The sequence below is a fragment of the Aethalodelphis obliquidens genome, unplaced genomic scaffold (assembly GCF_003676395.1).
Source record: "Aethalodelphis obliquidens isolate GAN/ISIS:26980383/991018 unplaced genomic scaffold, ASM367639v1 scaffold44, whole genome shotgun sequence".
NCBI classification, from domain to species: domain Eukaryota; kingdom Metazoa; phylum Chordata; class Mammalia; order Artiodactyla; family Delphinidae; genus Aethalodelphis; species Aethalodelphis obliquidens.
Window position 1 is genome coordinate 15,068,194 of NW_020837988.1, and position 26,608 is coordinate 15,094,801.

A 26,608-nucleotide genomic window follows, 5' to 3' on the forward strand; every position below is an offset into this window, starting at 1 on the left:
GGCTTTTAAATGCTTATAATCTTCCATTGCAACATCCCACTATTCTGATTCTCTCCCATTGGAAGTGGGAATCACTGTAGAGGCAGGACACCTAGAGATAGAAAGTACTCATTGCTTGGCAAAACTTACACTAGTTTCCTTGCCTACATAATTGCCCCCAATGTACAAGAAGTACTACGTGCACGTCAATGTATGATGAGGACTATTTGGCTGAAATGAAAAGCAGTATTTGACAAGCTCAAGAACCTTAAACGCTTCATTGAAATCTGTAAGACTGACGTTTATCATTGAATGTTCCTTTGGATTTTAAACTGAGGTTTCTAACAACTGCTTTGAACAGACATATGTTTGAGATACAAAATATGGTAAAAATGTGTTACTTGTGTAATACAGTATTTCCATATTATTCCCCTACTGACCTGGATTTCCTTACCCATCGTACAGTGTATTCTAATGTGGAAAGCAAGGCATTTATATGTTGCTCACAGTAAGAAAAGTATTATCCTCAAAAGTCACCTTTGTCTAAATGGCAAATGTATTCTCTGTTGGCTTCCAAATCTGGAATTTATTCTAGAACCTGCACGTTAAAATAACATGATGTAGTTACCCAGACTTAAAGAGAAAAACACCATTCTAGGAACAAGTATTTCACTGGACCATAATAGTATAGGTTAGGCAAGAAGAAAGAACTACAGACAGTTATTAGAAGGGCAGCAGGGGAATTCTGAATATAAAAGGGTAGGATACCAGGAATACTATGGAACTCTTCTATTGGAAGACAAGGATGAGAAGGATTCATGCTTCCAGAACACAGAAAGGTACATATCAAATACGTAGAAAAAGCAAGGAAAACTCATTGCTTCATTTAAACAACTTTCTTTAAAATTTCAATTTACTCCTTTGAGTGTGGGTTGGACCTGGTGACTTGCTTCTCATGAAAAGAATACAACAAGAAGTGACAGGATGTCACTTCTGAGACTAAGTTATAAAAAGCTGTTACTCTCACATTGCTTGCACTCTCTCTGCCTCTTGCTTGCTTGCTCTCATGAAGCAAGTTGTCATGTGTGAGGTGCCCTGTGGAGAAGCCCACGTGGTGAGGAACTGAGGGTGTCCTCTGGTAAAGGCCAGCAAGGAACTGAGGCCCTCAGTTCAACAGCCCATAGGAACTGAATCCTTCCAACAACCACGTGCATAAACCTGAAAGGGGAGCCTTTTCCAGTTGAGCCCTGAGATGACTACAGCCCAGGCTGTCATTTTTTTTTTTTTTTTGCTGCTCCTTACAGCTTGCAGGATCTTAGTTCCCTGACCAGGGATTGAACCTGGGCCCTTGGCAGTGAAAGTGCAGAGTCCTAACCACTGGACCGCCAGGACACTCCCCAAGCTGCATCTTGACTGCAGCCTGTGAGAGACCCTGACCCACAGAATGCAGCTAAGTAGCATCTAGATTCCTGACCCACAGAAACTGTCAGACAGTAAATGTTGCTGTTTTAAGCTACCAAGTTTTATGGTAATTGGTTATATAGCAATAGATAACCAATACAAGGACCTATATTCACAAGGGTACCCAATAATGATAAACAGAATATAACCAACACTTCCCATATCTTATATATACATATATAGATATATATATATATATATATATATATATATATATATTTTTTTTTTTTTTTGGTGGCCACAAGGCTTGTGGGATCTTAGTTCCCCAACCAGGGATCGAACCCAGGCCCTTGGCAGTGAAAGCGCAGAGTTCTAACCACCGCACTGCCAGGGAATTCCCTAACTTTAAATGTTATAATGAATCACTCCCTAACACCATACACAAAAATAAGCTCAAAATGGATTAAAGACCTAAATGTAAGGCCAGAAACTATCAAACTCTTAGAGGAAAACATAGGCAGAACACTCTATGACATAAATCACAGCAAGATCCTTTCTGACCCACCTCCTAGAGTAATGGAAATAAAAACAAAAATAAACAAATGGGACCTAATGAAACTTCAAAGCTTTTGCATAGCAAAGGAAACCATAAACAAGACGAAAAGACAACCCTCAGAATGGGAGAAAATATTTGCAAATGAAACAACTGACAAAGGATTAATCTCCAAAATTTACAAGCAGCTCATGCAGCTCAATAACAAAAAAACCAACAACCCAATCCAAAAATGGGCAGAAGACCTAAATAGACATTTCTCCAAAGAAGATATACAGACTGCCAACAAATACATGAAAGAATGCTCAACATCATTAATCATTAGAGAAATGCAAATCAAAACTACAATGAGATATCATCTCACACCAGTCAGAATGGCCATCATCAAAAAATCTAGAAACAATAAATGCTGGAGAGGGTGTGGAGAAAAGGGAACACTCTTGCACTGCTGGTGGGAATGTGAATTGGTTCAGCCACTATGGAGAACAATATGGAGGTTCCTTAAAAAACTACAAATAGAACTACCATATGACCCAGCAATCCCACTACTGGGCATATACCCTGAGAAAACCAAAATTCAAAAAGAGTCATGTACCAAAATGTTTATTGCAGCTCTATTTACAATAGCCCAGAGATGGAAACAACCTAAGTGCCCATCATCGGATGAATGGATAAAGAAGATGTGGCACATATATACAATGGAATATTACTCAGCCATAAAAAGAAACGAAATTGAGCTATTTGTAATGAGGTGGATAGACCTAGAGTCTGTCATACAGAGTGAAGTAAGTCAGAAAGAAAAAGACAAATACCGTATGCTAACACATATATATGGAATTTAAGAAGAAAAAAAAAATGTCATGAAGAACCTAGGGGTAAGACAGGAATAAAGACACAGACCTACTGGAGAATGGGCTTGAGGATATGGGGAGGGGGAAGGGTGAAATGTGACAGGGCGAGAGAGAGTCATGAATATATACACACTAACAAACGTAAGGTAGATAGCTAGTGGGAAGCAGCCGCATGGCACAGGGATATCTGCTCGGTGCTTTGTGACCGCCTGGAGGGGTGGGATAGGGAGGGTGGGAGGGAGGGAGACGCAAGAGGGAGGAGATATGGGAACATATGTATATGTATGACTGATTCACTTTGTTATAAAGCAGAAACTAACACACCATTGTAAAGCAATTATACCCCAATAAAGATGTTAAAAAAAATGTTATAATGAATAACTTCCAGATAAGGAAAAAACAAAATGACAAAGAGGATTTTAAGTGACTTAGAGATGAAGGATGGCAGTGGTGATATCAGATACAAAATTCATAAATCTCTAGTTTCTTAGGTATCAAAACACAAGTCAAGGGGCTTCCCTGGTGGCGCAGTGGTTGAGAGTCCGCCTGCCGATGCAGGGGATACGGGTTCGTGCCCCGGTCCGGGAAGATCCCACGTGCCGCGGAGCGGCTGGGCCCGTGAGCCATGGCCGCTGAGCCTGCGCATCCAGAGCCCATGCTCCGCAACGGGAGAGGCCACAACAGTGAGAGGCCCGCCCACAGTAAAAACAAAACAAAACAAAACAAAAACAAAAACAAAACACACAAGTCAAGAATAGCTTTCTGTCTCTTCCTTGTCCCCACTGAATTTTTCATGAACATTGGGCTGCCGGAATGTATATACTGTTTAAGAAAAGAAAAACACAAAACATTTTTTTTTTAGAAATAAATGTATAATAATATATAAATGTGAGAGATGTTGTTAGTCATAATAACTGATGTTCCAGACATTGTGCTAAGCACATTATGTGTATTATCTTATTTAATCATCACACCCTATGGAGTAGGGTTATTTTACAGATGAGGAACCAGAAAATTAGAAAGATTAAGTAATAAAAGTTATACAGCTAGTAAGTGGCATAATTAGAACTTAACCAAGCTCATTTGACCCCAGGGCTATTTACCATTATGAAAAGCTGCCTCCACTAAAAAAACAACCAAAACCCACAAAACTTAGTATCTATACATGGACTGCTTATGAAAACAGGCCAGTGACAACAGGTTATACGTGTAATTTTATCCTCTTTGCAAAGCGCTCATAAAAAGGATATAACCTTACCCATAACATTCTTAGATAAAGGGTAGTAAAGGCTCTGAAACACTTTAAAAATTGTAGCTAAGAGTTATCTAGCACTAACTATGGACCACATAGTTGTCCTTATTATTTTACATATTTTATTACATCTTCATAGCATTCCTATGATACAGGTAATATTATAATCCCCATTTTACAGATAAGGAAAGTAATCATTCTTATGGTTAAGTAATTTGCCCAAGGTCACACGAGCACTAAGTGGTAGAGTCAGTATCTGAACACAGGCAGTCTGGCTCCAGGGTCTGTTGTCTAAACTAGTGCATTTTACTGCCTCAAAAAACCAAAAGTTAAAAGGGTTTTCAGAGTTAATGAAAAAACTGTCCATTTGGATATCTAACTAAATTACGGATCTAAGCACCATACTCACAGCCCAAGTCTTTACGATTTGTGATGCAAAACACCTTGAAACAAGTTAATCTAAAAGTTAGTTAAAAGATGGTTAACCTTTTAAATAATGATAAAATATGAATCAATAAAACAACTGGAAATGTTCAAAGTGAAAAGTTCTATTCAACAAAGCATCTGTCCATGGAAAGAACTTTCTAACATGTTAAGAACTTACTACTGGATAAGGGAGTGTGCAGATGAAAAGCTATTTATTTTCATATTCTAGCTCTTTGGTGTGTTTATGTTCATAATCAGTTTTCAGGCAGTATCTCTCATACTTAAAATATACTGAAATTATTCCTGTTTATCTCTCTGCTTCCTATCTCTAGTTGCTATACTGACTTTCATATCCCGATCAGGGCAGCACTGAAGTTCATTTATACCCTTCATCCGATTTACAAGTCTGTCCACTATCCAACTTTTAGGTGCTTTTTGTTGTTGTTGTTCTAACAGTTGTACCATTAACAACCTTCATTTCATGTCAACCTTTATAACAGCATTTCTTTTTTCCTTTTTCTTGGGGGTGGGGGGGAAGTATGTGTTACAGACCATTTTGAGAACCTGTTATAGGAAGAAGTACATATATGCATATAGAATGGTGTTTGTATGTAATTTTAAGGAGTTTAGAACCCGCCTCCCTAAAGCTCACCTGTTTAATTCAGGTTAAAAATCTTGCTGTATACTTATTGTGTTTACAACATAGTAGACTTAAGGAATACAAATACAACATAACAGAAGACGTGAATTACAAGAAAAAGGCTTCTGGTATCCATATACCAATCAAAAATCAGAGGGTTTTATGTCTAAAGTATAAAATTCATAGCCAAAAGAAAAAAAAAAAGAAGCATGCCTAACTATTTAGGATAAAGATAACATTTGATAATGTTTTCAGGAAAAACATGGAAGGAAGAAAATGAGAAAACAAATCATCCTTTTCTTCTAAGTGGAATGACCATGACTATACAGGAGTTGGAAAAAGAGGATTCAAGGAACTACTCACTTTATGTAAAATATTTCATCTATCAACAGTGGTTTGTACTTGTGCTATAGAGTACCATGCTGATAAGAAATCCAAATGAAAAATCCTTTACAAATTCAAAAACTATATAAATATGAGTATGTACTTTCAAATAAGTATCATAAAACTCTCTTCCATTCTTGAGTTGCAAATACATCTTAATTTTGTTGTCACCTTAAATAACACTGTCCTTTGAAGGACAGTGCCATTTTTAAAGAGATTTAAAAGAATCTATTACAAAAAGATTAATCTCAAATTCCTCTGAAAGTATCTGCTGTGGATAAAAGCCTGTCTATTTTCAGAACACTGGTCTGGACTTTGGCCCTTAACCTTGCACATGTAGTCAAAAGTCCTATAAAACTGTCAACATGGCCTGCCATCTGCATCAAGGGTCATTTCTACACTTGAAATTATGTGTTATAACATGCAAACTAAAAACTTAAAAAACTAAGACATAAGGAATGTTGCTATCCTTTAGCAGCACCTGATTACTGAAAAATTTCAATACAAATTCATTGCAGAAATTTTAGAAAATGAAGAAAATTATGATGATGATGATGATGAACAACAATAACAGGAAGGGTGCTACATATCTCGTTTGTTTTGCCTGAGCTAATCATTTGTCATATACATTATTTTACTTAATCTTAACAACTCTACGAGATAGATTTATTGTAAAAAATGACCTACTTTTATCACAATCTTATAGACAAGGAATTTAAGACTATGAATGTTACATGTATTCACATAGCTAGTAGGCGACAGAGTCAGGAATTAAACTCACATCTGATTTCAGAACCAGAGCTCTCATTCACTAACATATATTGCCCAATAAAGAAAAGTAAAATCATCTGTAATCCCACCAGCCAGATACAACCACTGCTAACGTGATCATTATCTCACCAATGCTACTTTCTCCTCTGACACCCAAACAATCCCAATTCTCTCCCTCTTCAGGCAACCGATGTTAGTTTGGGGTATTCTTCTGGACATTTTCCCCTTTGAATGTGTACTCATGTATCTATACAAATATATACTTAATTTGTTAAATTATATAAGTAACATCATGTTATATGTAACGTTGCTGTGATAGGAAACTGAGGCACAGAGACGTTACATGACATGCTTAAGATCACAGAACTAGTTAGGGGAAAATCATAATTGAAACACAATAAGACACATTTAATTAAAAATGACCCTAAACCTTTACACCTTGTTTTTCCTGATTGTTTAGAAAAACTTTAAAATCTTGTGTCATACACCTCAGGATCATCACTATGATAATAACAGAATTAGATAACATTTATAAGCATTTACTATAAAACAAGCATTGTGCTAAGTGCTCTAGATTTATTAATCTAAGGTTACCATTTCCATTTTTACAACTGAGGAAACAGGCTTAGACAGCCTGTTTAAGTGACTTGCCTAAAATCACACAGCTAATAACTAATGCTGTAGGTAGAAAAGTCAGAGTGTAGGGTGAGCATGTTCCTTTATTTTGGGAATTGTTTTATTGAAATCACTGATATCAGTTGGTTACCCTAAAAAGAGAATACAGCCCTGTCTCATATGAAAAAACTGAATTTTCTACTTTTTAATTTAAGGGTCAGTCAAGGGGTGCTTATAGAATTTCCACAGCAATAGAATTAGGGACAATGTATTTCTGGACTATACTGTGTCCACTTCAAGAGTTCAACAATAAATCCTGCTTGTGACCTTCCACAAATCACTTAAATTCTCTAGGCCTAATTTCCCCACTGTAAGACGATTATCAAACACAATTCACTTGACCTCGCCTACTCTGGTAGTTCAGTTATATAACATCATCAATCATCTCCACGGTTCAGCTGCAGAACCAAAACATACTGTTAACTTGTAACTTTTCCTCAGGTTTTCTGCGTATAACAAATCTGATTTGAGGAAGAGTAAAACAAATTAAGTATTCTAGAATCTAATGCTATGTAGACTGAATCCTTCAGTTTATTAGACAAATATTCTGGATCAACAGCTATATCCCACTGCAGCTTTCCCTAAACTTTGCAGACCAAATATCAACAACTTGCTCTGGTTTGATCCACAGTTTCCTTTTTCTTGTAGGACAACACTGAAAACTAGTCATGGGTACACAGATACCATGTACAAAAAGACAGATCAGGAAAAATATATGTCAATTTCTCAGACACAAAAGCTTTATTCTTCCCACCTAAAATACAGGTACCAAAAGGTTTAAGTTAAGATAATAAGGAAACATCCCCAATTACTCCTCAGAAGTCAACAGCAGAATGAACCCTATAGGTTTGTAAGCAGCCCCCAGCAGCCCTGTAACCCAGTTGGTTCTCCAAGTGTGGCAGCTCAACCAGCAGCTTCACCATTAACTGAGAATTTGTTAGAGAACTGAATTCTCAACCCACCCAGGCTTACTGAATCAGAAATTCTGGGGGTGGGTCTTGCAATCTGTATTTGAACAAGTCCTCCAGGTAATTCTTGAAGCATGCTAAAATTTGAGAACTATTGCTCGTTTTGCCTTTAGCTTAGGACTGTTGCCTCTGTCTGATATCCTATTTTCCTAAATCTGCATGTGATAATGAATAAAGCAGGTGGACAGGAAGATTTCAGATCACTAGCTCTAACTGCACTATTATGCATGAGTATACAATAAAATATGATCATTATTTGGTTAATATATCCTATGCAAGAGAAATTCAAAGAGGATGGATTATTTGTTTGCTTTATGAGTCTACTAAATTCATTTGTTTATTGTTAATTTTTGGTACTATGTAGAAGATAATAGCTTCAACCCTCAAGTCACTAATCTTATCTCAGTAGAAACTTATTTCCACAGAGCTTAATAACTTTCCTATAAAAGAACAAATCATTAAAAAGTTTCTGTGCCTTAAATCTATTTCAGATAAGAAAAGGAGAGACTGCAGTGTATGGCAATTAACATTTTGGCAATATGTTTTAGTTTCTTCCCGGTTTTCTGAAAATCTTAACTGAGGTTTAGTTTGGTTCAATTCCAATTCAGCAAAGATTCCTGCTTGTGGAAAATATACGTAAGTAATAACACGGACAAGATTTTTCACAGTGATTCAGCACTGGTAATCTAACCAACAGCAGCTACCTTGCTTCTTGACAATAACAAAAGCTAGATTAGATTAAGGATGTCAGATGGTCAATCAGGAAGTGAAAGATTAGTCTCCCTACAATCATTCTGATTTGCAAATCTGGAAAAGAAAAGGCCTCTGATAGGGTTTCTCTTCCAAAACTCAATGCAGGAATAGAGAATTAGTGCATTTATTTATTTTACTTTATTACACTAAAATTTGCGTAATGAAATGCAGAGCATAATATTCCATTGCCCAAGAAATGTGACAGTACCTCAAAACATGAAAAAATTTTGTTCCTTTTAGAAATAGAAAAGCTATTCCTAACACATATCTGCGATTGATTTAAACTGAATAGTCACTTACAACAGTGGATGAAGCCCAAGTTTCCGCAACCTGCAAGTGAAATCCCCTAGGTCTTTCAATATTCAAAACTGATTCATAGAATCAAATGTCTCTGATTAGGTTTGGCTCAAGTTTTTGCCTACTGTCTTTTTTTAAAACATGTCTTATTTGGCTTCAGAGGTATAGTATCCTGCTATTTCAGATTACAGCTACTGATAACTTCCCTAGAACTAGAAATCACCTTATTCTGCTGATCTGTAATGCTGTAAATATGTAGTAGTTGCATCCACTGGGCAATTTTAATGAGCAGGAATAAACAAAAGACCTAAAACCAAGTCTTGTAAAGTTTTTTACTGAAGCTCTGATCTGTATACTCAACTAGAGCTGTGAACATTTCTGACACAGCTCTACAGACTCACTGTAGAGTGAGTGTAAAGGATGTTGCCAGGCAACTCGTCTAAGTTTGGAAGAATCTAAGCCTTGATAATGAGTCTGTCTCAGGTTTGCTCCCACACAAGAAGGGTTTTAGTGAACTCCCACATGTGCTTACAGGCCATTCATGAGAAGAGGTATTTCTAACAGTGAGCGTCCAGGAGTCCAAATCAGGAACCTATAATGTTTCTTTTTTAATTCAAGTATAATGTTTCCAACATCACAACTATTTTCTGTAACTGTCCAGAAAACCAACAGGGATTAGGCAAAAAAGGTCATATGCAAAGGGCCAGTGTTGAATGAACATTTTTATTCACACTTGAACGTTCCTGACTGCACATGGCCAAAGCAAAATTTCAAGTACCTCAGATCACAAAAATCACCCTGAAAACGTACCTACTGAATTATTTTAATTCTTTTGAAAATTATCTTTGAAGCTGTTTTCAATACTTACATAATTATATCAATAATCAAAAAGGATGTTCAGTAAAAACAGTGCTCTAGTGAGGAGAATATGCAATCACAGTTGCAAAAGAGGTAGCGGCTATGTTTTTATGAATAATATACGTGCAAAACACTGCTCCGCTTGATGGGCCTGATCCAAACCTCCCTCTTTCAAAGCAGATACTTTGCATGCATGCTTACCAGGGCAGTATGCATCCACGTCCAGTTTCTGAGCTGAAGTGAGGGTTGGTGAGCCAAGCTCGGATTCTGGAATTCGTGGGCTCTCAACAAACTTTGCCTTCCTCAGAGGGGCTAAGGACAAAAGAGAGACAGAGAGAGAGAGCGAGAGAAAAAAAAAGAGAGAGAGGAAAATAGAAAGGAAGGAAGAAAGAAAAAGGAAAGAGAAACAGAGGGAAAGAGAAAGGAAAGAGAAACATAGAGGGGTCATGAGTAAGGGGAACAGCAGGCAACAGATGGAAGCACTTAAATGAACGACACACTCTGTCAGACTCAGATCAGGTTACCCTATTTTTTTTGTGCCAGAAAAAAAATTAACTGCATTCTACATAGAGGAGATGGGTCTTGTTAAAAAGTCACTGCACACTGGAAAAGCTAAAATCTAATAATCAAAACTATGAGCATAAGTTGTAACTGTCTATCACCTTTAGCTATTTTCTCTCTCCTTATAAAGCAAGAGCTTTCTTATTTTGTCTTCCTTTGCCGTTAAATACAGGTATTGACTGAGTAAAGTATAGGACTAAGTTTTAAGATTTTGTTTATAATAATTGTAATCAAAAGTCTTGTTTATCTAGAAATAACTATTATATAATACTGGGTTGTGATAAATACCTTAAGCAAGATTAATCTATTGATATTTAGCTTAACGAGGAAATCAATTATCTAACCGCTCAGCTGTTAGGTAAGACGTCAAAACTGCTAGTGGACTAAAATATTAACTAGGCCATGCCAGTTTACAACTGGATGCTAAAGATAAAGAGATGTGATTTAGTTACAAATATAATCATGAGGTCTATGGAACAGTAATATTGCATGCCATGGAAAACATTCATTCTTGTAAGAAATGAATGAACGAAAAAAGTATAATTCATGAATTGAAAGTTTTCATATTGAAAGCTCATATAAATTTTATTTAATGGTTTTAGGGGGAAAAGTTAAGGAACATTATTGATATACATTTAAATAATCAGTTAAATATATTAGAAGTTATAACTATGAAGATTGCTTTGGTACTTTTAAACTGAGTTCTATTAAATAAACTGTAATAGGGTGAAACTGCTTAGCATAATACTGGTGCAAAAGTAACGGCTGAACCTGAAATTGACTTATATGCATTACACATATCATAACTATAGGTGTCCCAGACATGTGAGTGCTTAAGATCACATTACTTTTTTCAAAAGTTTCTGCATGTTCTTCAAAATCCTCATCCATTACTGATTCACAGGGGGATTTTAAGTTATTCCTAAAACACCCTGTAAAAAGTAATATAAAACTTTGTCATTACAATGACCAGAATTCTCCTCTATTTTCTTTGGAGAACAAAAATATAAAGTTTTTAAAAAATAGAAAATATTTTTGATATGTGCCAATACTCAAAACCTGCAGTCAACTAAACCACACTTTAAATCTTAAGGTATGTATGTATATTTTAAGTGTATGTTAAAAAAAAACAAATTAAAGCCTTACTGTCTCCATGGCAACAAAGGCTAAGGGTGCTAACAGTATGGTTCTCTGCCAAAAGCAAGCTCTGGAATAGCAGAACCCTCACCTCTGATGAGAGGTAAAACTTGAGCCTATTTTTAAAAATCACTATCACAAACGAAGATCTCAAATGATTTATACGCAAATCTGCAGGCTACTTATAGCCAATATTAGAATCTCTTTCACTCTAATCTCACCAATTCGAAACTAATGAAACATTTTATTTATCCAATATTGCTTTGTATAGGAGAAATTATTATAATTTAATTCTTAAATCTCTTAAGTCCTTTACTAGAATTTTATTATTCTATTTTATCATGGCAGTAGAATGATTATTTTACCTGCTGAGTTCTGACAAAGACAGCCCTGGTCCCTGTTCAAGGGACTCTATACATCTAAAAATCTTAGTAACAATTTCTATAATGAAATTTGGGGCTAGTAGACAGACAGAAATCAGCAACTTAGGGTAGATATGTAAGAAAGAAATTGAAAGATGGCAGGAGAAATTGAGGGAGGTATGAAGAACGTATTAAGAATTATGAGATGGAGTAAAGGGGGAAAATCAGGATCCTAGACATCTGTGAAACTCAACACCATGCAGACTTCTCTCTTTTCCCTTCTCAGGGAATCCCAACTGTTACCTTTATAGCTCATACTGGACATTTAATTCTGTTTTTCTACCTTCGTCTCTAACTGTGATCCATGGGACACTGTACATGTCTAATCATGAATTTTCATTATTCTATAAGGTAGATAATAATGTCACTCTCAGTCAAACTACAGAAAACTAGTGTTACCTGTAAGTCAATCACACAGAGGAGGTACAATCACAGGCATGACAGATTGTCCAATAGTCTTAACACTACTTGGTGGAGAACATAGCAGGTCAACATGGAAGATGGGACACAGTATTTCATTTGGAAGCCTAGAATTCCAATATATTTTATTGTAAAATAAATGGTATATAAGATTAATCAGATGGGTAAAAGAAATCTTTGTCAAAAGGGTTTACCAGATAGTTATTTTAAAAAGTGGTTGAAATGAGATGGGTAGGGGACTCTAAAACCAAACCAGGTATTTTATTATGATATGAGAGAGAACAGGAAACTACTACCAACAATGGGAATATGATTCTTATGCTGTAAGAGACTTGAGTTTGGGAATCTGGCAGAGTTGAGAGGAGGATGCATACTGGTTAAGAATATGGGTTTAGTCATTTCAAAGATTGAGGTTGTAGCTCTAGTACTTATAAGTAATAAGAAACTGGGCAAGTTAGTTAACGTTACTAAGGCTCAGTTTTCTCAAAAAGTCACAGGATTATTATGAGGCTTAAATAATTCCAAGCATGTAAAGTACTTAGCACAGTGCTTGGATATGATGATATAGTTCACCTAGGAGTTTATTAAGACATGGAGCAGGGAGGGCAATGGCTATGGAAAACAAAGTAAGCATGTGGTTCCAAGACATAGCATGGAAAGGCAGTATAACATGGTAATATAGTAACGAGGGGTTGGATAAGAGAGGAATGAAGGGTCTGAGCCCTGAAACCAGAAAGCCTAAGTTAGCTCCCATCTCTTCCACTTTTTCCCATCTGTGAGAATTTTTCTGTGCCTAAGTTTCTTCATCAGTTACTTGGAGCTAATAACAGCAGCTACACCACGGGGGAGTTGTTAAGGATTACACTAATTAATTCAAATAAAATGCTCAGAACAGCGCCTAGAACAGAATCACTCCTCTATAAATGTTAGCTGTTTTTATCATTGTTTCTGCTGTTGTTGTCATCATTATCACCGTCACAGATGCAGCACTATTTGTAAAGTCTGAATGTGTGTGTGAGGGGGGTAAAACAAAGACCTTTAAGATGGCATGGCGGAATGACAAAAATGGTGATATTACCAATTTTGTTTTTAAAATTGAGAAGGGAATAATGTTGAAGAAAACATGTTATACCTTAGAAGGTGGTAGAATACCCAAATCAAAGTGGTCTAGGTTAGACAATGAGAAATATGTGGGTACATAAAGAAAGTTAAACACTATGATTTAGACCACTGGTTCTCAAACTGTGGTGCCTGGACCAGCAGCATAGCATCATCTGGGAGTTGGTTAAAAAGGCAGATGATCAGACCCCATGTCAAATCAGCTGATGATCAGAAACTCAAGAGGGTACAGTCCCAGCAATCTGTGCTTAGCAAGCCCTCCAAGTGATTCTGAAGCACACTCAAGTTTGTAGACACTGAATTAGAGAGAGAGAGATCTATAAATACCTCATGAAAACAGATCATTAAAAGGCCTTTTCTAAGAAAAAAGTTGAAAGAAAACAGAAATCAAGGCCTCATCTCTGAAAGAATTAACGTCTATCGTGAAAGTTAGGATTTCTTCTCAGTCACTCTTTTAGCAATATAACTCTTGTGTTATGGTTTTTTTTTTTTTTTTTTTAAACAGTTCCAAGTAATAAAGTATCCATTATTTGGGGCCTATTTTGAAGAGAGACCAAATATGTCTGTACTCACTGATTCTTACCAAGATCATTGAGGGGTGGAGGACAGGGTAATAAGAGCACTCAGATATATCACAAAGAAATGTTAATGGTGAAAGAGAAAATCCACCTATGGAGATCCTCTGTAAACTGAGATGCTAAAGATGATGCTGAAGCACACCTAATTCAAGCAATTACAAAGCCATTAAAATATAAATTTTAATAACTATTGAAATATTTGTCTTTGATAAAAGTTTCATAGCAAAGGGGAATTTTTAGGGATAAACTGTCACAAGACTCAGATACTCATGGAAGAATGGTATGGGGGCAGATAAAATAAAGCAAGGACCAGGAAAATGAGAACTGAAGGATAAATATAAAGATGTGCAGAACATGAAGTACCAAGAAAGTACTTTCACAAAGTTGGTTTTGAGATTAAAAGCATATTCAGTAAGCTTCATCTAAAAACAAATTCACTGTCAAATGAATATGGTATCTACTAAATGTGAAAGGAGGGTAAAATGATTTTAGCTATAGGCAAGGAAAAGAAATACAAGGCACCCAAGTTAGAAAGGAAGAAGTAAAATTATCTTTGTTCGCAGATGACACAATCTTAAATGTAGAAAATCCTAAAGATTCCACTAATAAATGAACTCAGCAAAGTTGTAGGATACAAAATCAATACACAAAAATACACTAACAATGAACAATCTGAAAAAGAAATTAAGAAAACAATTCAATTTAAAATAACAAAAAGAATACGTAGGAATACATTTAATCAAGGAAGCTAAAGACTTGGAACACTGAAACTACAAAATGTTGCTGAAAGAAATTAAAGACACAAATAAATGGAAGGATAACCCTTGTTCACGAATTGGAAGACTTAATGTTGTTAAGATGGCAATACTACCCAAAGTGATCCATAGATTCAATGCAATCCCTATCAAAATCCCAATGACACTTTTTGCATAAATAGAAAAACTCATCCTAAAATTCATATGGGTTTCAAGGAACCCTGAATAGCCAGAATAATCTTAAAAAGAATGAAGTTGGAGATCTTAAACTTCATGATTTCAAAACTTACTATAAAGCTACAGAATTAAAACAGTGTGGTACTGGCATAAGGACAGACATATAGACAGTGGAACAGAATAGAGATTCCAGAAATAAAACCTATGGTCAAATGATTTGACAAATGTACCAAGACCGTTTAATGAGGAAAGGATAGTCTTTTCAATAAATGTCATTGGGAAACTTGGATATGTGTATGCAAAAGAATGAAGTTGGACCCTTATCTTATACCATATACAAAAATTAACTCAAAATGGGTCAAAAACCTGAATGTAAATTAAAGTTATAAAATCCTTAGAAGAAAACATAAGAGAAAAAGATCTGAACTATAGAATTGTTAGCAAAGTAGAGAGAAACAGTGGAAAATTTATCTGGAAAGAGAAAACTGTATTTTTAAAAGTTTTTAACAGAGCTTTCATAGGCAGAATCTTAGGACATTCATAAAATTTTCGTTCCTAAACGTTTATTAGAAAATAAACCTTTCAGTAAAAATGGATTTCCTGGAGTGGGGGTGGGAAAAAGGGGTAAAAGGAAAGAGATTTGAGAAATTCTTTATTTCCTCCTTAACCCCCAATCTATGGTGAGTTTAAAATCGGGAAATAGGTGGTAACAGCATCCTTCCAATTTATCTAATATCCTGATTGCTTGTCATAATTGTGCTTCAATGGTGACATAAACCACACCTTGAAGAAAGAAAGAATGCCAAGGAGCTTTTCTTTTTTAGTTATGCACCAATAAACAAATGAATCCTCCAAAATAGAGGGAACAAAAACTAAAAAAAACTGAGAACGAAAAACCAACAGAATTTGACAATTTGACACATGCTAGATGTAAGTGAAACACAGATAAAGAGAAAACTGTAATTCATATAGTTCCCCATTTTTTGCAAGGAGAAAGTATCCATCTATAGAAAAGAAAATACATATAAAACAAATGAACACCCTCAGAGGCAACCCAGAAAGAGGAAATTAAAACGTGACACGACAGTCTTTATCAAATAATGGCTAGTCTACTACAGAAAGAGTTTCCGACTCATTATAATGAAAAATAAAACTTTGCTGCTCTAACCAATGACAAAATTAACATAATGCTGGCAAAGTATTTTTCTGGTTCTCTTTTCTTCTATAAAAGTATTAAAAAATGAAGTATATGTTTTACACATTTCTCTTTACCCTGCTTCTTCCCCAAATACCATGTGTTACCTTCTTTAGTCTCCCCACTTTCCAGACTCTAAGCTACAAATGAAAATTGTTGCATGTTGTTTTACACCCAGACTATGCAGTGAAGTATCAAATAATTAGAATGCATTTATTTTAAATCTAAATATATATTAGTATAGCTAGAAATACAATATTTATTCTTGACAACAGACTATTAGAGATCTGATGTCTTTGAAACCTATACAAATATACGTGAAATATGAAATGTGTGCAGTGTGACAAAGTCAACTATGTTTACCAATACAAATATCAGTTAGTGTGTGGTCACCTGGATAACTAGTGGGTGGGCTCGCCTGTGAACATTTCCTATCTCTGCTGATCACAGTGAACAGCTTTATAAAGAAGGAATCCAGAATTCATTTTATTTGAGCAAAAAAGCAACATTGCATAGTTTTACCGTTTCCAAAACTAACAGCAACTACATCTACTTTTTTTTTAATTGAAAGGTAGCTGATCAGCATCAACTTACAGCATTATGGTCCCACTGAAAGTAAGGACTGAAAAGAAGGTCCCACTTGAACATAACACAAAGAATACAGAAGCTATCCAAGTACAGAGAAATTTAGCAATTTGAATATCAAAATAAGTTCTTTTAAAGTACCTATCACCTAAAAACTTTAACACTAACTTCCTAATAATGAAAACAAAACAAAAAACTCTGAAGAAACAAAACCCAAATAACTGAAATGACATTAAAAATTTTAAATTTATAAAGAATTCAATAAAGTATGGAACAACTATTCACTAACAGTGACACAGCAAATTGCTACAAATAACAGTAAATGGAACTTGAGATAGTACATTGGTATATTTATTTATTTACAAGTAACAACTTCAAAGCAATAGGATGCCTCAAATACATTCATAAAGCTGTCTATCCACCAAAATATAGAGGTTGCGAGATCAGTGCTAAATTTTTTTTTAGTACTTTCTTCTTCAGAAGTTATAGCTGTGAGGTATAAATTTATATATAAACACATATAGCTGAAAACTCTAACATGAATCTAATTTCTTCCTATTTAATTTTTTCATCTTTAAGGTACCCCTTACTTAAATAATCTTGTAAAAAAAATACAACATAACAAAGGCACCTCCTCTACTAGAGATGCTAATAGGTAATAAAAATGGAGGCATCAGAATACATTTTAGGGATTATCATAATCATTTGACAGGATTAGGATACTTCACTAACATGAAAATTCATATTTACTCAAAACGTAAATTTAATCCTAAATGAAAGTTTTACATATAAATACTGATACTTTTAAAGTGAGAATTCTTTTTCTTAAAAAACTGCATACAACCATTTGTAAACCAATTCCATACAAAAAATTCCATAAGAGCTCTTCCATTCAATTCAATAAATGCTACTGTGTTCCTACCATGTGCAAAGCACAGTACTAGACACTTCAGGGGATTCAAACATGATTAAGGCAGTCTCTGACCTGAAGGAATGCAACAATGGGATAAGACAGAACAAGAACAGCTATGATAAGAAGCAGAGAAAGTGCCATGAAAAAAGTACAAAACTGAAGCTATAGGGTTTAAAGAAGAGAAAAATGTACATATCTTCCTCAACTTATGATGGGGTTATATCTTGATAAACGCACTGTAAGCTGAAAATATCCAAAGTTGTAAATGCATTTAATACACCTAACCTACCAAACATCATAACTTAGCCTAGCCTACCTTGAATTTGCTCAGAACACTTACATTAGCATACAGCTGGGCAAAATCATCTAACACAAAGCCTATTTTATAATACCGTGTTGAGTACCTCATGTATTTATTGAATACCATACTGAAAGTGAAAAGCAGAATGGATGTTTGAGTAGAGAATGGTCCTAAGTGCACGAGTAGTTTACCCTCATGACTGCCTGGCTACTGGGAGCTTTGGCTGCTGCTGCCCAGCATGGCAAGAGCATATCATACTACATATTGCTAGCCCAAGAAAATATCAAAATTCAACGTTCAGGGTATGGTTTCTATTAAATGTATATTGCTTTTGCATCATTATAAAGCTGAAAAATCTTAAATAAAACCATCATAAATCAGGGGAGCATCTCTACTTCAGAATGTCTCCCAATTCAGTATGAAGTTTAATAAATATAATTAATTTTCTATTAAAATCAAAATTACAAGGTTAATTTAAGAAGCTAATTTTGAGAGAATTACTAATCTTGCTATCACCTTTTTTAAAGTTTCAATGAAGAGTTTTATGGTTACAATAGTTGAAAAGGTACTAGGGGAAAAATGCTCAGTATGTGTTTTTAAAAAGTTGAAAAAGAACAAACTAAACCTAAAATCAAGCAGAGAAAGGAAATAATAAAGATTAGAGCAGAAGCATTAAATAGTAAATAAAAAAACTGAGGATTGAGGACGGTAATGAAATCAGAATTTAATTCTTTGAAAAGATGAACAAAATGAAAAAGTCTTTAAAAATGGGCAGAAGAACTGAATACACATTTTTCCAAAGAGGAAATGCAGATGGCCAACAGACACATGAAAAAGATGCTCAACACTGCTAATCATCAGGGAAATGTAAATCAGAACCATAAAGAGGTATCACCTTGTACCTGTCAGAATGGCTATCAACAAAAAGAACACAAATAGGGCTTCCCTGGTGGCGCAGTGGTTGAGAGTCCACCTGCCGATGCAGGGGGCGCAGGTTCGTGTCCTGGTCCGGGAGGATCCCACGTGCCGCAGAGCGGCTGGGCCCGTGAGCCATGGCTGCTGAGCCTGCGCGTCCGGAGCGTGTGCTCCACAACGGGAGAGGCCACAGCAGTGAGAGGCCCGCGTACCGCAAAAAAAAAAAAAAAAAAAAAAGAACACAAATAACAAATGTTGGTGAGGATGTGGAGAAAAGGGAACCTTTGTACACTGTTGGTAGGAATGTAAATTGGTGCAGCCACTGTCAAAAACAGTATGGAGATTGCTCAAAAAACTAAAAATAGAACTACCATATGCCCCAGCGACTTACTCCTAGGTATATATCAAAAAAAACCCCGAAAAAACTAATTTGAAAAGATACATGCATCCCAATGGTCCTAGCAGCATTATTTACAATTGCCAAGATATGGAAGCAAACTATATATCCATTGACAGGTGAATGGATAAGGATGTGGCGCAGGCGCACGCGCACACACACACACACCCCAGAATACTACTCAGCCGTAAAAAAGAATGAAATTTTGCCACTAGCAGCAACATGGACAGACTTGGAGGGCAATATGCTAAGTGATATAAGTCAGAGAGAGAAAGAAAAATACTGCATGATATCACTTATATGCGGAATCTAAAAAATACAACAAACTAGTGAATATAATGAAAAAGAAGCAGACTCACAAATATAGAGAACTACTGGTTACCAGTGGGGAGAGGGAAGGAGGGAGGGGCAAAAAAGGGGTAGGGGACTAAGAAGTACAAACTATTAGGTATAAAATAAGCTACAAGGGTATATTGTACAAGACGGAATACAGCCATTATTTTATAATAACTATAAATGGAGTATAACCTTTAAAAATTGTGAATTACTCTATTATATACCTGTTAACTTATATAATATTGTACAGCAACTATACTTCAAAAAACAAACAAAAAAGATGCACTGTATTTTAAAGTTACATACAATTTTCAGATTTTACAAAAATAAAAGGATTTATACCTAAAAAAAATTTTTTTTAAATCTTAAACCAGACTGACCAAGAAAATACAGCAAAGACACAAAACTTACGAATGAAAGAGAGGACATTGCTATCAACTCTACAGAAATGAAACAGATTATAAGAGAATGTTATGAACAACTTTGTGCCAACAAATTAGACGGTTTAGATGAAATGGACAAATTCCTGACACAAATGATCAAAATTAATGCATTAAAAAATGGAAAATCTGAATAGACTATTACATGTAAGGAAATTGAATTAGTAATTTAACATCTTCCCATAAAGAAAAACCCAATCCTAGTTGGCCTCGCTGGTGAATTCTACCAGATATTTAAAGAAGAAATAAGAGCAAACTCTATCAGAAAATTAGGAAAGAAGTTGGGACAGGAGCCAGAGACCTAGAAAAACAGGTTAGTTTAGGTACATGTGGCTAGATTTTGTATCAACAGTCTACAAGAAATCTGTAGTGATATTTATTTAATTTATGAATTTAGTTTATTCATATTTAGCTTAAGTACTTAAATAAATATCATCACATTTTTGCCTTGTTTTAAAAATTAGTTAATATGACACCATTTTAAGTTTTATCAAATAAAAAAGTTTAAAAACTAAGCTTTTTCCAATATTACATCTATTGGTAATAGTTTTCTTATAAAGCGTTATAAAAAATTATAATTTTGCTCTGATCTTATTTGGTAGTTCAAAGCAAAATTAAGTACAAAAAAAATCTTGTAGAAAGAGCATTCCAATAGTAGAAAAATATGCTTAAACTTTGTTTTAGAAAGATCAGTGGGAAGGGTAATTCTGCTTGAGACTTGATTAGCCTCTTCTGTTAGTGAAACTAACTTCTTGCTGGAGCCTAATTCTAATGCTGGGTACATAGCTCTAAAAATAAAATATCTCACTTTCAAAAAGATATGCAACAACCAGCAGAACAACAGCTAACATCTGTATAACAGTTTACCTAACTCATTCAACGTTCATACTTCATGATGAACACATTAACCTTGTTTTGCAGATGGGAAAATAGAATCAAAAGATCTCTTGCCCAAGATCACAGTATTCAAGTGGTAGATTACAGACTTCTGATTCAGAATATTATTTCATTCACAATATAGTTCTTCAAAAGGTGGCACTCATTTTAGGAAGAGATGATTTTACACAATCTATAAAAGTGGCAGTACACTGAATTACACAGTATGGTAGACTTTACAAGTGCCTACCAGCATCCTGCAGCCTCCATTCCTTTCTAGGCACAGGGATGACTACAACTGCCAGCTCCTGTGACGTTTAGGAAGGACTATGTGCCTAGTTCTGGCTTAGGAAATAAGAGCAGAGGTGACACAGTCCCTGAATGATTTTACAGTCTGTTTCTTCCTCTGGCACAAAAACCACAGACAGGTATCATGTTGAGATGGTGGGGACACAAGATTGAAGCAGCCTGGGTTGCTGTGTTATTGCATAAAGGACAGCTGTCCTGGAGAGTTGCCCGGGCTTGCTGGATAAACTAGAAATAGACCTTTGTTGTATTAAGCCACTGAGATTTTTTTGCGGTACGGAGCCTCTCACTGTTGTGGCCTCTCCCGTTGCGGAGCACAGGCTCCGGACGCACAGGCTCAGCAGCCATGGCTCCCGGTTCCAGCCACTCCGCGGCATGTGGGATCTTCCCGGATCGGGGCAGGAACCCATGTCCCCTGCATCGGCAGGTAGACTCTCAACCACTGTGCCACCAGGGAAGCCCAGCCACTGAGATTTTTAAGGTTCTTTGTTATGACAGTATAGTCTAGCCTATTCTGACTAATGAAATAGCTACAATGTTATTCCCTTTTCAATTATCTTTCAATTCTTCTGAATATGTCAAGAAGAAAAATGTAATGTAGTGTTAATACTAGCTAATCCTCCTTTTTAACAAAGAGGGAGAAGAGTTTAGTTTCAGAGCCATGTGAAAGTATTTAGCTAGAATTAATGTTCTAGTTAATCTTACAGTTATAGCATGTGATACTGAGTTTCCAGTTTGACTAGTAATATAGTTTCTTTTAAAGTAAATTTATTTAAATAAAAACATGAAATTCAAAGAAAACATTAGATTAAAAAAGGGTAAGAGGAGATGTGGCAAGAACATGAAGATGCTCTGCCAGTGAATGAAACTTCAGACAGTGCATTGTACCAAACTGTAGCTCAGCAGCGTAGCTCTTGATCTGTTTTCAATTCATTCTACGTTGAGTTGTTAGCAAACTATTTAGGCAGCTACATTTAAATTGGTATCCAGCATGAAGGGATGAATAGAACTGATAAAATATTTTGGTAATATGAACAATCTATAACAGTCATGACTGGGATATTGGTTAGGCATTAAAGATAAAAGAATCAGGAGACAACAGTTGTAAATGGTGAGAATAAATTAATAACTTAAAAAAAGACTTATATGAATAGATTTATGGTCATTTGAGCAATCTAGTCATTTGATTAAATAATCAGAGCAGTTGCCTCTTTAAATTTTTTGCCATCTTTTCAGGAGGGCCAATCCAATTCCACATACTTGTAATAGCCACTGATGGCACCGTCAGAGGTCAAAAGTGGGGAAAGAGGAAGCACAGAGTGAATCAGCTGTACATACAATACACAAACTCTGAAGAACCTACATACAGGGTTATACTGTGGCATTCTTAGACAAGTGTGGTCTGTCAATATAGAAAAAGCATTAATGACTTTATTAAACTGAGAATAAACCATCAGGTTGTTCTTAGAGGTAAACAGGTGATTAGAGGGTTCTAACACTATAGTTTCAAAATTGTGCTACCGCACTTCATAACACGTAAAGGGTCTCATATGCTCACTCACCATACTTGCCACAGAAAGAAAAACCCTTGAAAAATTTGCCTCTTGTCATGAAGAAAGAGAAAAGGAAATATAGAGAAGATGGAGAAGAGAAAAGTATTTTATTTCAGGGAGATAGTAGGAAGGATACAGATTGACAGGGAAAATGGGACAGGATATGGGAAGTACATAGATTAAAGCAGCCCTTCCCATAGTTCAAGCAGACTAAGAGCCAGCACCAGAGCCCAAAGGAAGGCAGGTGTTTTCATCTTAATCAGCTGGTGTACATGCAAACTGGCTGGTAAAGACTTAAGTCTCTCAAGCCCACTTTTAGACTTATGTATTCATAAAAATTATGGTCCTCTCCCATAGACATATAACCACAGTTACAGGACAATCACGGTTCTTCTTTGTATTAGGGTAAACCAAGAGCCCAAACAAACAACCCTAAAATCTGAGTGGCTTGAGACAACAGAATAGAGTTCTCATTCAATGTGGATGCTCAGTAAGAAGCGTCTTATCTTAGAGGCTCAGAGTTTTCTGGTGTATTCTATTCATCAAGCTAAAGACCAGGGGGAAAAGGGAAGAACTGCATATGTGAAGTTTTTACAGCCCAGTCTGGAATTGGTATATATTATTTCCACTCATATTATTCAAAATTCAGTCACATGACACACTGATCTGCAAAGAAGGCTGGGATATATAGTTCACCTGTGTGCGCAGGGGGAAAGGAGAATAGGTTTTGGAGAACGCATAGTATTCTTTGCCACATTCTACAAAGCAGCTTTGAAATTCATACAAGTTAGATGGAACGTTGTTCATTAGTGGAACCAATGAACAAAGCAGCAAATTCTATATAAACAGCCCCTTTCTTTTTTTATTTTTTTTAAATTAATTTTTGTTGGAGTATATAGCTTTACAATGTTGTGTTAGTTTCCACTTTACAGAATCAGCTATAGTGAATCAGCTCTACATATATATATATCCCCTCTTTTTGGGATTTCCTTCCCATTTAGGTCACCACAGAGCATTGAGTACAGTTCCCTGTGCTATACAGTAGGTTCTCATTAGTTATCTATTTTATACATAGTATCAACAGTGTATATATGTCAATCCCAATCTCCCAATTCATCCCACCCACCCCCTTTCTTTTAAATGGGCTGAACATACATCACCAAGAATTAGGAGCAGCCTAAATCTACACAATTATTTTTATTCAAGTATAATGCTTTAGACTATGGTGCCTAGAACAGTGTCCGCATGTGGTACCTGGTTAGTAATTATTTGCTAATGAAGAGTATATAGTAGAAAATCAAAGCAAAGCCAGGCATTAAAAATAATAGTTTTAATAAAGGAATGTCTTAAAAAGTGAGCTTTAAAAAGCACTTGTGGAAATGTTTATTGTAGCACTATTTACAATAGCCAGGACATGGAAGCAACCTAAGTGTCCATCAACAGATGAATGGATAAAGACGATGTGGCACATATTTACAATGGAATATTACTCAGCCATAAAAAGAAACGAAACTGAGTTATTTGTAATGAGGTAGATGGACCTAGAGTCTGTCATACAGAGTGACGTAAGTCAGAAAGAGAAAAACAAGATACCATATGCTAACACATATATATGGAATCTTAAAAAAAAAAAAGAAAAGGTTCTGAAGAACCTAGGGGCAGGATAGGAATAAAGACCCAGACGTAGAGAATGGACTTGAGGACACGGGGAGGGGGAAGGGTAAGCTGGGACGAAGTGAGAGAGTGCCAGGACTTATATATACTACCAAATCTAAAATAGACAGTTGGTGGGAAGCAGCTGCACAGCACAGGGAGATCAGCTCAGTGCTTTGTGACCACCTAGAGGGGTGGGATAGGGAGGGTGGCAGGGAGACGCAATAGGGAGGAGATATGGGGATATGTGTATATGTATAGCTGATTCACTTGGTTATAAAGCAGAAACTAACACACCATTGTAAAGCAATTATACTCCAATAAAGATGTTTAAAAAAAAAAAGGTTCTGATGAACCTAGGGGCAGGATAGGAATAAAGACACAGATGTAGAGAATGGACTTGAGGACATGGGGAAGGGGAAGAGTAAGCTGGGATGAAGTGAGAGAGTTGCACTGACATATATACACTACCAAATGTAAAATAGATAGCTAGTGGGAAGCAGTTGCATAGCACAGGGAGATCAGCTCGGTGCTCTGTGACCACCTAGAGGGTTGGGATAGGGAGGGTGGGAGGGAGATGCAAGAGGGAGGGGATATGGGAATATATGTATACATATAGCTGATTCACTTTGTTATATAGCAGAAGCTAACACAACACTGTAAAGCAATTATACGCCAATAAAAATGTAAAAATAAATAAATAAAGTTAAATTTTGTAAATAATGTGCATTAAAAAAAAAGCACTCGTGGATAATATAAATGTTAATCACACTATAAATCATCTCACTGAGGGCTTCCCTGGTGGCGCAGCGGTTAAGAATCCGCCTGCCAATGCAGGGGACACGGGTTCGAGCCCTGGTCCAGGAAGATCCCACATGCCACGGAGCAACTAAGCCTGTGCGCCACAACTACCGAGCCTGCACTCTAGAGCTCGCGAGCCACAACTACTGAAGCCCGCACGCCTAGAGCCCGTGCTCCGAAACAAGAGAAGCCACCGCATGAGAAGCCCGTGCACCGCAATGAAGAGTAGCCCCTGTTCACCGAAACTAGAGAAAAGCCCGCACGCAGCAAGGAAGACCCAACGCAGCCAAAAATAAATGAATGAATGAATGGATGAATGAATCATCTCACTGAGAGACTTAGACTTCCAGAAAACAAACATTGTATAAATCATCATTATAATTAGACTATAATTATTTAACTTCGGCTTTATTTTCCATAAAAATTATCCAACGAAATATGCTGAGAACATAGTCGAGTTAAAAGGGAAACACTACAAAAGAAACTTTGGCTGTGTCCAAGCTCTTCCACATTCAGGGATATTTGAAGGATGCATCAACAAAGGAAGTCAACATCCTCTTTATTCTTGACTTTCACCAGGAAAGCTAAGCAGCTGCTTTCTGACCCTCCAAGGCATATCAGTCACTGGCTGATCAGTCTGATCTTTTTGAGCCTTATTTTAAAAGCTTTGTTTAGGCAGGTCTGCAGTAACCTTTTACTCAGAAGACGTTTAGCCCTACTACGAAAGTGTGTCCTTTCTTGGATCTCTACTGAATGCTCCAAGTTTTTAACAAGAACTCTACACTCTGGCTGGTCAGAATGAAAAAAATCTCCCACTGCTGGGAGAACTCTAAGAATTGTTTTGTTTATAGGTATTTATTCTTTCTTCAGCCTCATGGAGTCTCACCCCACCTATGTGCCATTCAGTATTAAGTTAAAGACTCAAAAGGGCCCCTATGCAGAATTTTGTAGTTATGTTTCTATTTAGCTCCCCATTCTTCAGTACTCTGTAAATGCCAGTTGCCTTGGCTTTCCCAATTTCTTTCCTTTTTTTTTTTTAATTGAAGTATAGTTGACTTACAATGTTGTGGCAACCTCTGCTGTACAGCAAAGTGACTCAGTTATACACAGACATTCTTTTTTTATGTTCTTTTCCATTATGGTTTATCCCAGGAGATTGGACATAGTTCCCTGTACTATACAGTAGGACCTTGCTGTTTATCTGTTTTAAATGTAACAGTTTGCATCTACCAACACCAATCTCTAATCTGTTTCCTCAGTTCGGCAAGACTGTCATTCTCTAAATTCTCCATCATCAGGACAATACCTTTAGGCAAAAAGCCAGGATTCACCTAGTTTCCTCCACCACACTTTCTCCCAG

General features: G+C 36.2%; 1 protein-coding gene across 9 annotated transcripts in view; it reads right to left on the reverse strand.

Moving 5' to 3' along the window:
* The window catches only part of TANC2 (tetratricopeptide repeat, ankyrin repeat and coiled-coil containing 2), a 358,600-nt gene that overhangs the window by 176,787 nt on the left and 155,205 nt on the right, over positions 1 to 26,608 (reverse strand). For 6 of the 9 annotated variants that reach the window (XM_027081267.1, XM_027081266.1, XM_027081261.1 and 3 more), the window contains one exon: positions 10,010 to 10,120. The exons of the other annotated variants lie outside the window; for them this stretch is intronic. In XM_027081267.1, the coding sequence (XP_026937068.1) occupies positions 10,010 to 10,120 (111 nt within the window). The remainder of the gene's footprint in view (positions 1 to 10,009; positions 10,121 to 26,608) is intronic. 9 annotated transcript variants of the gene reach the window in all.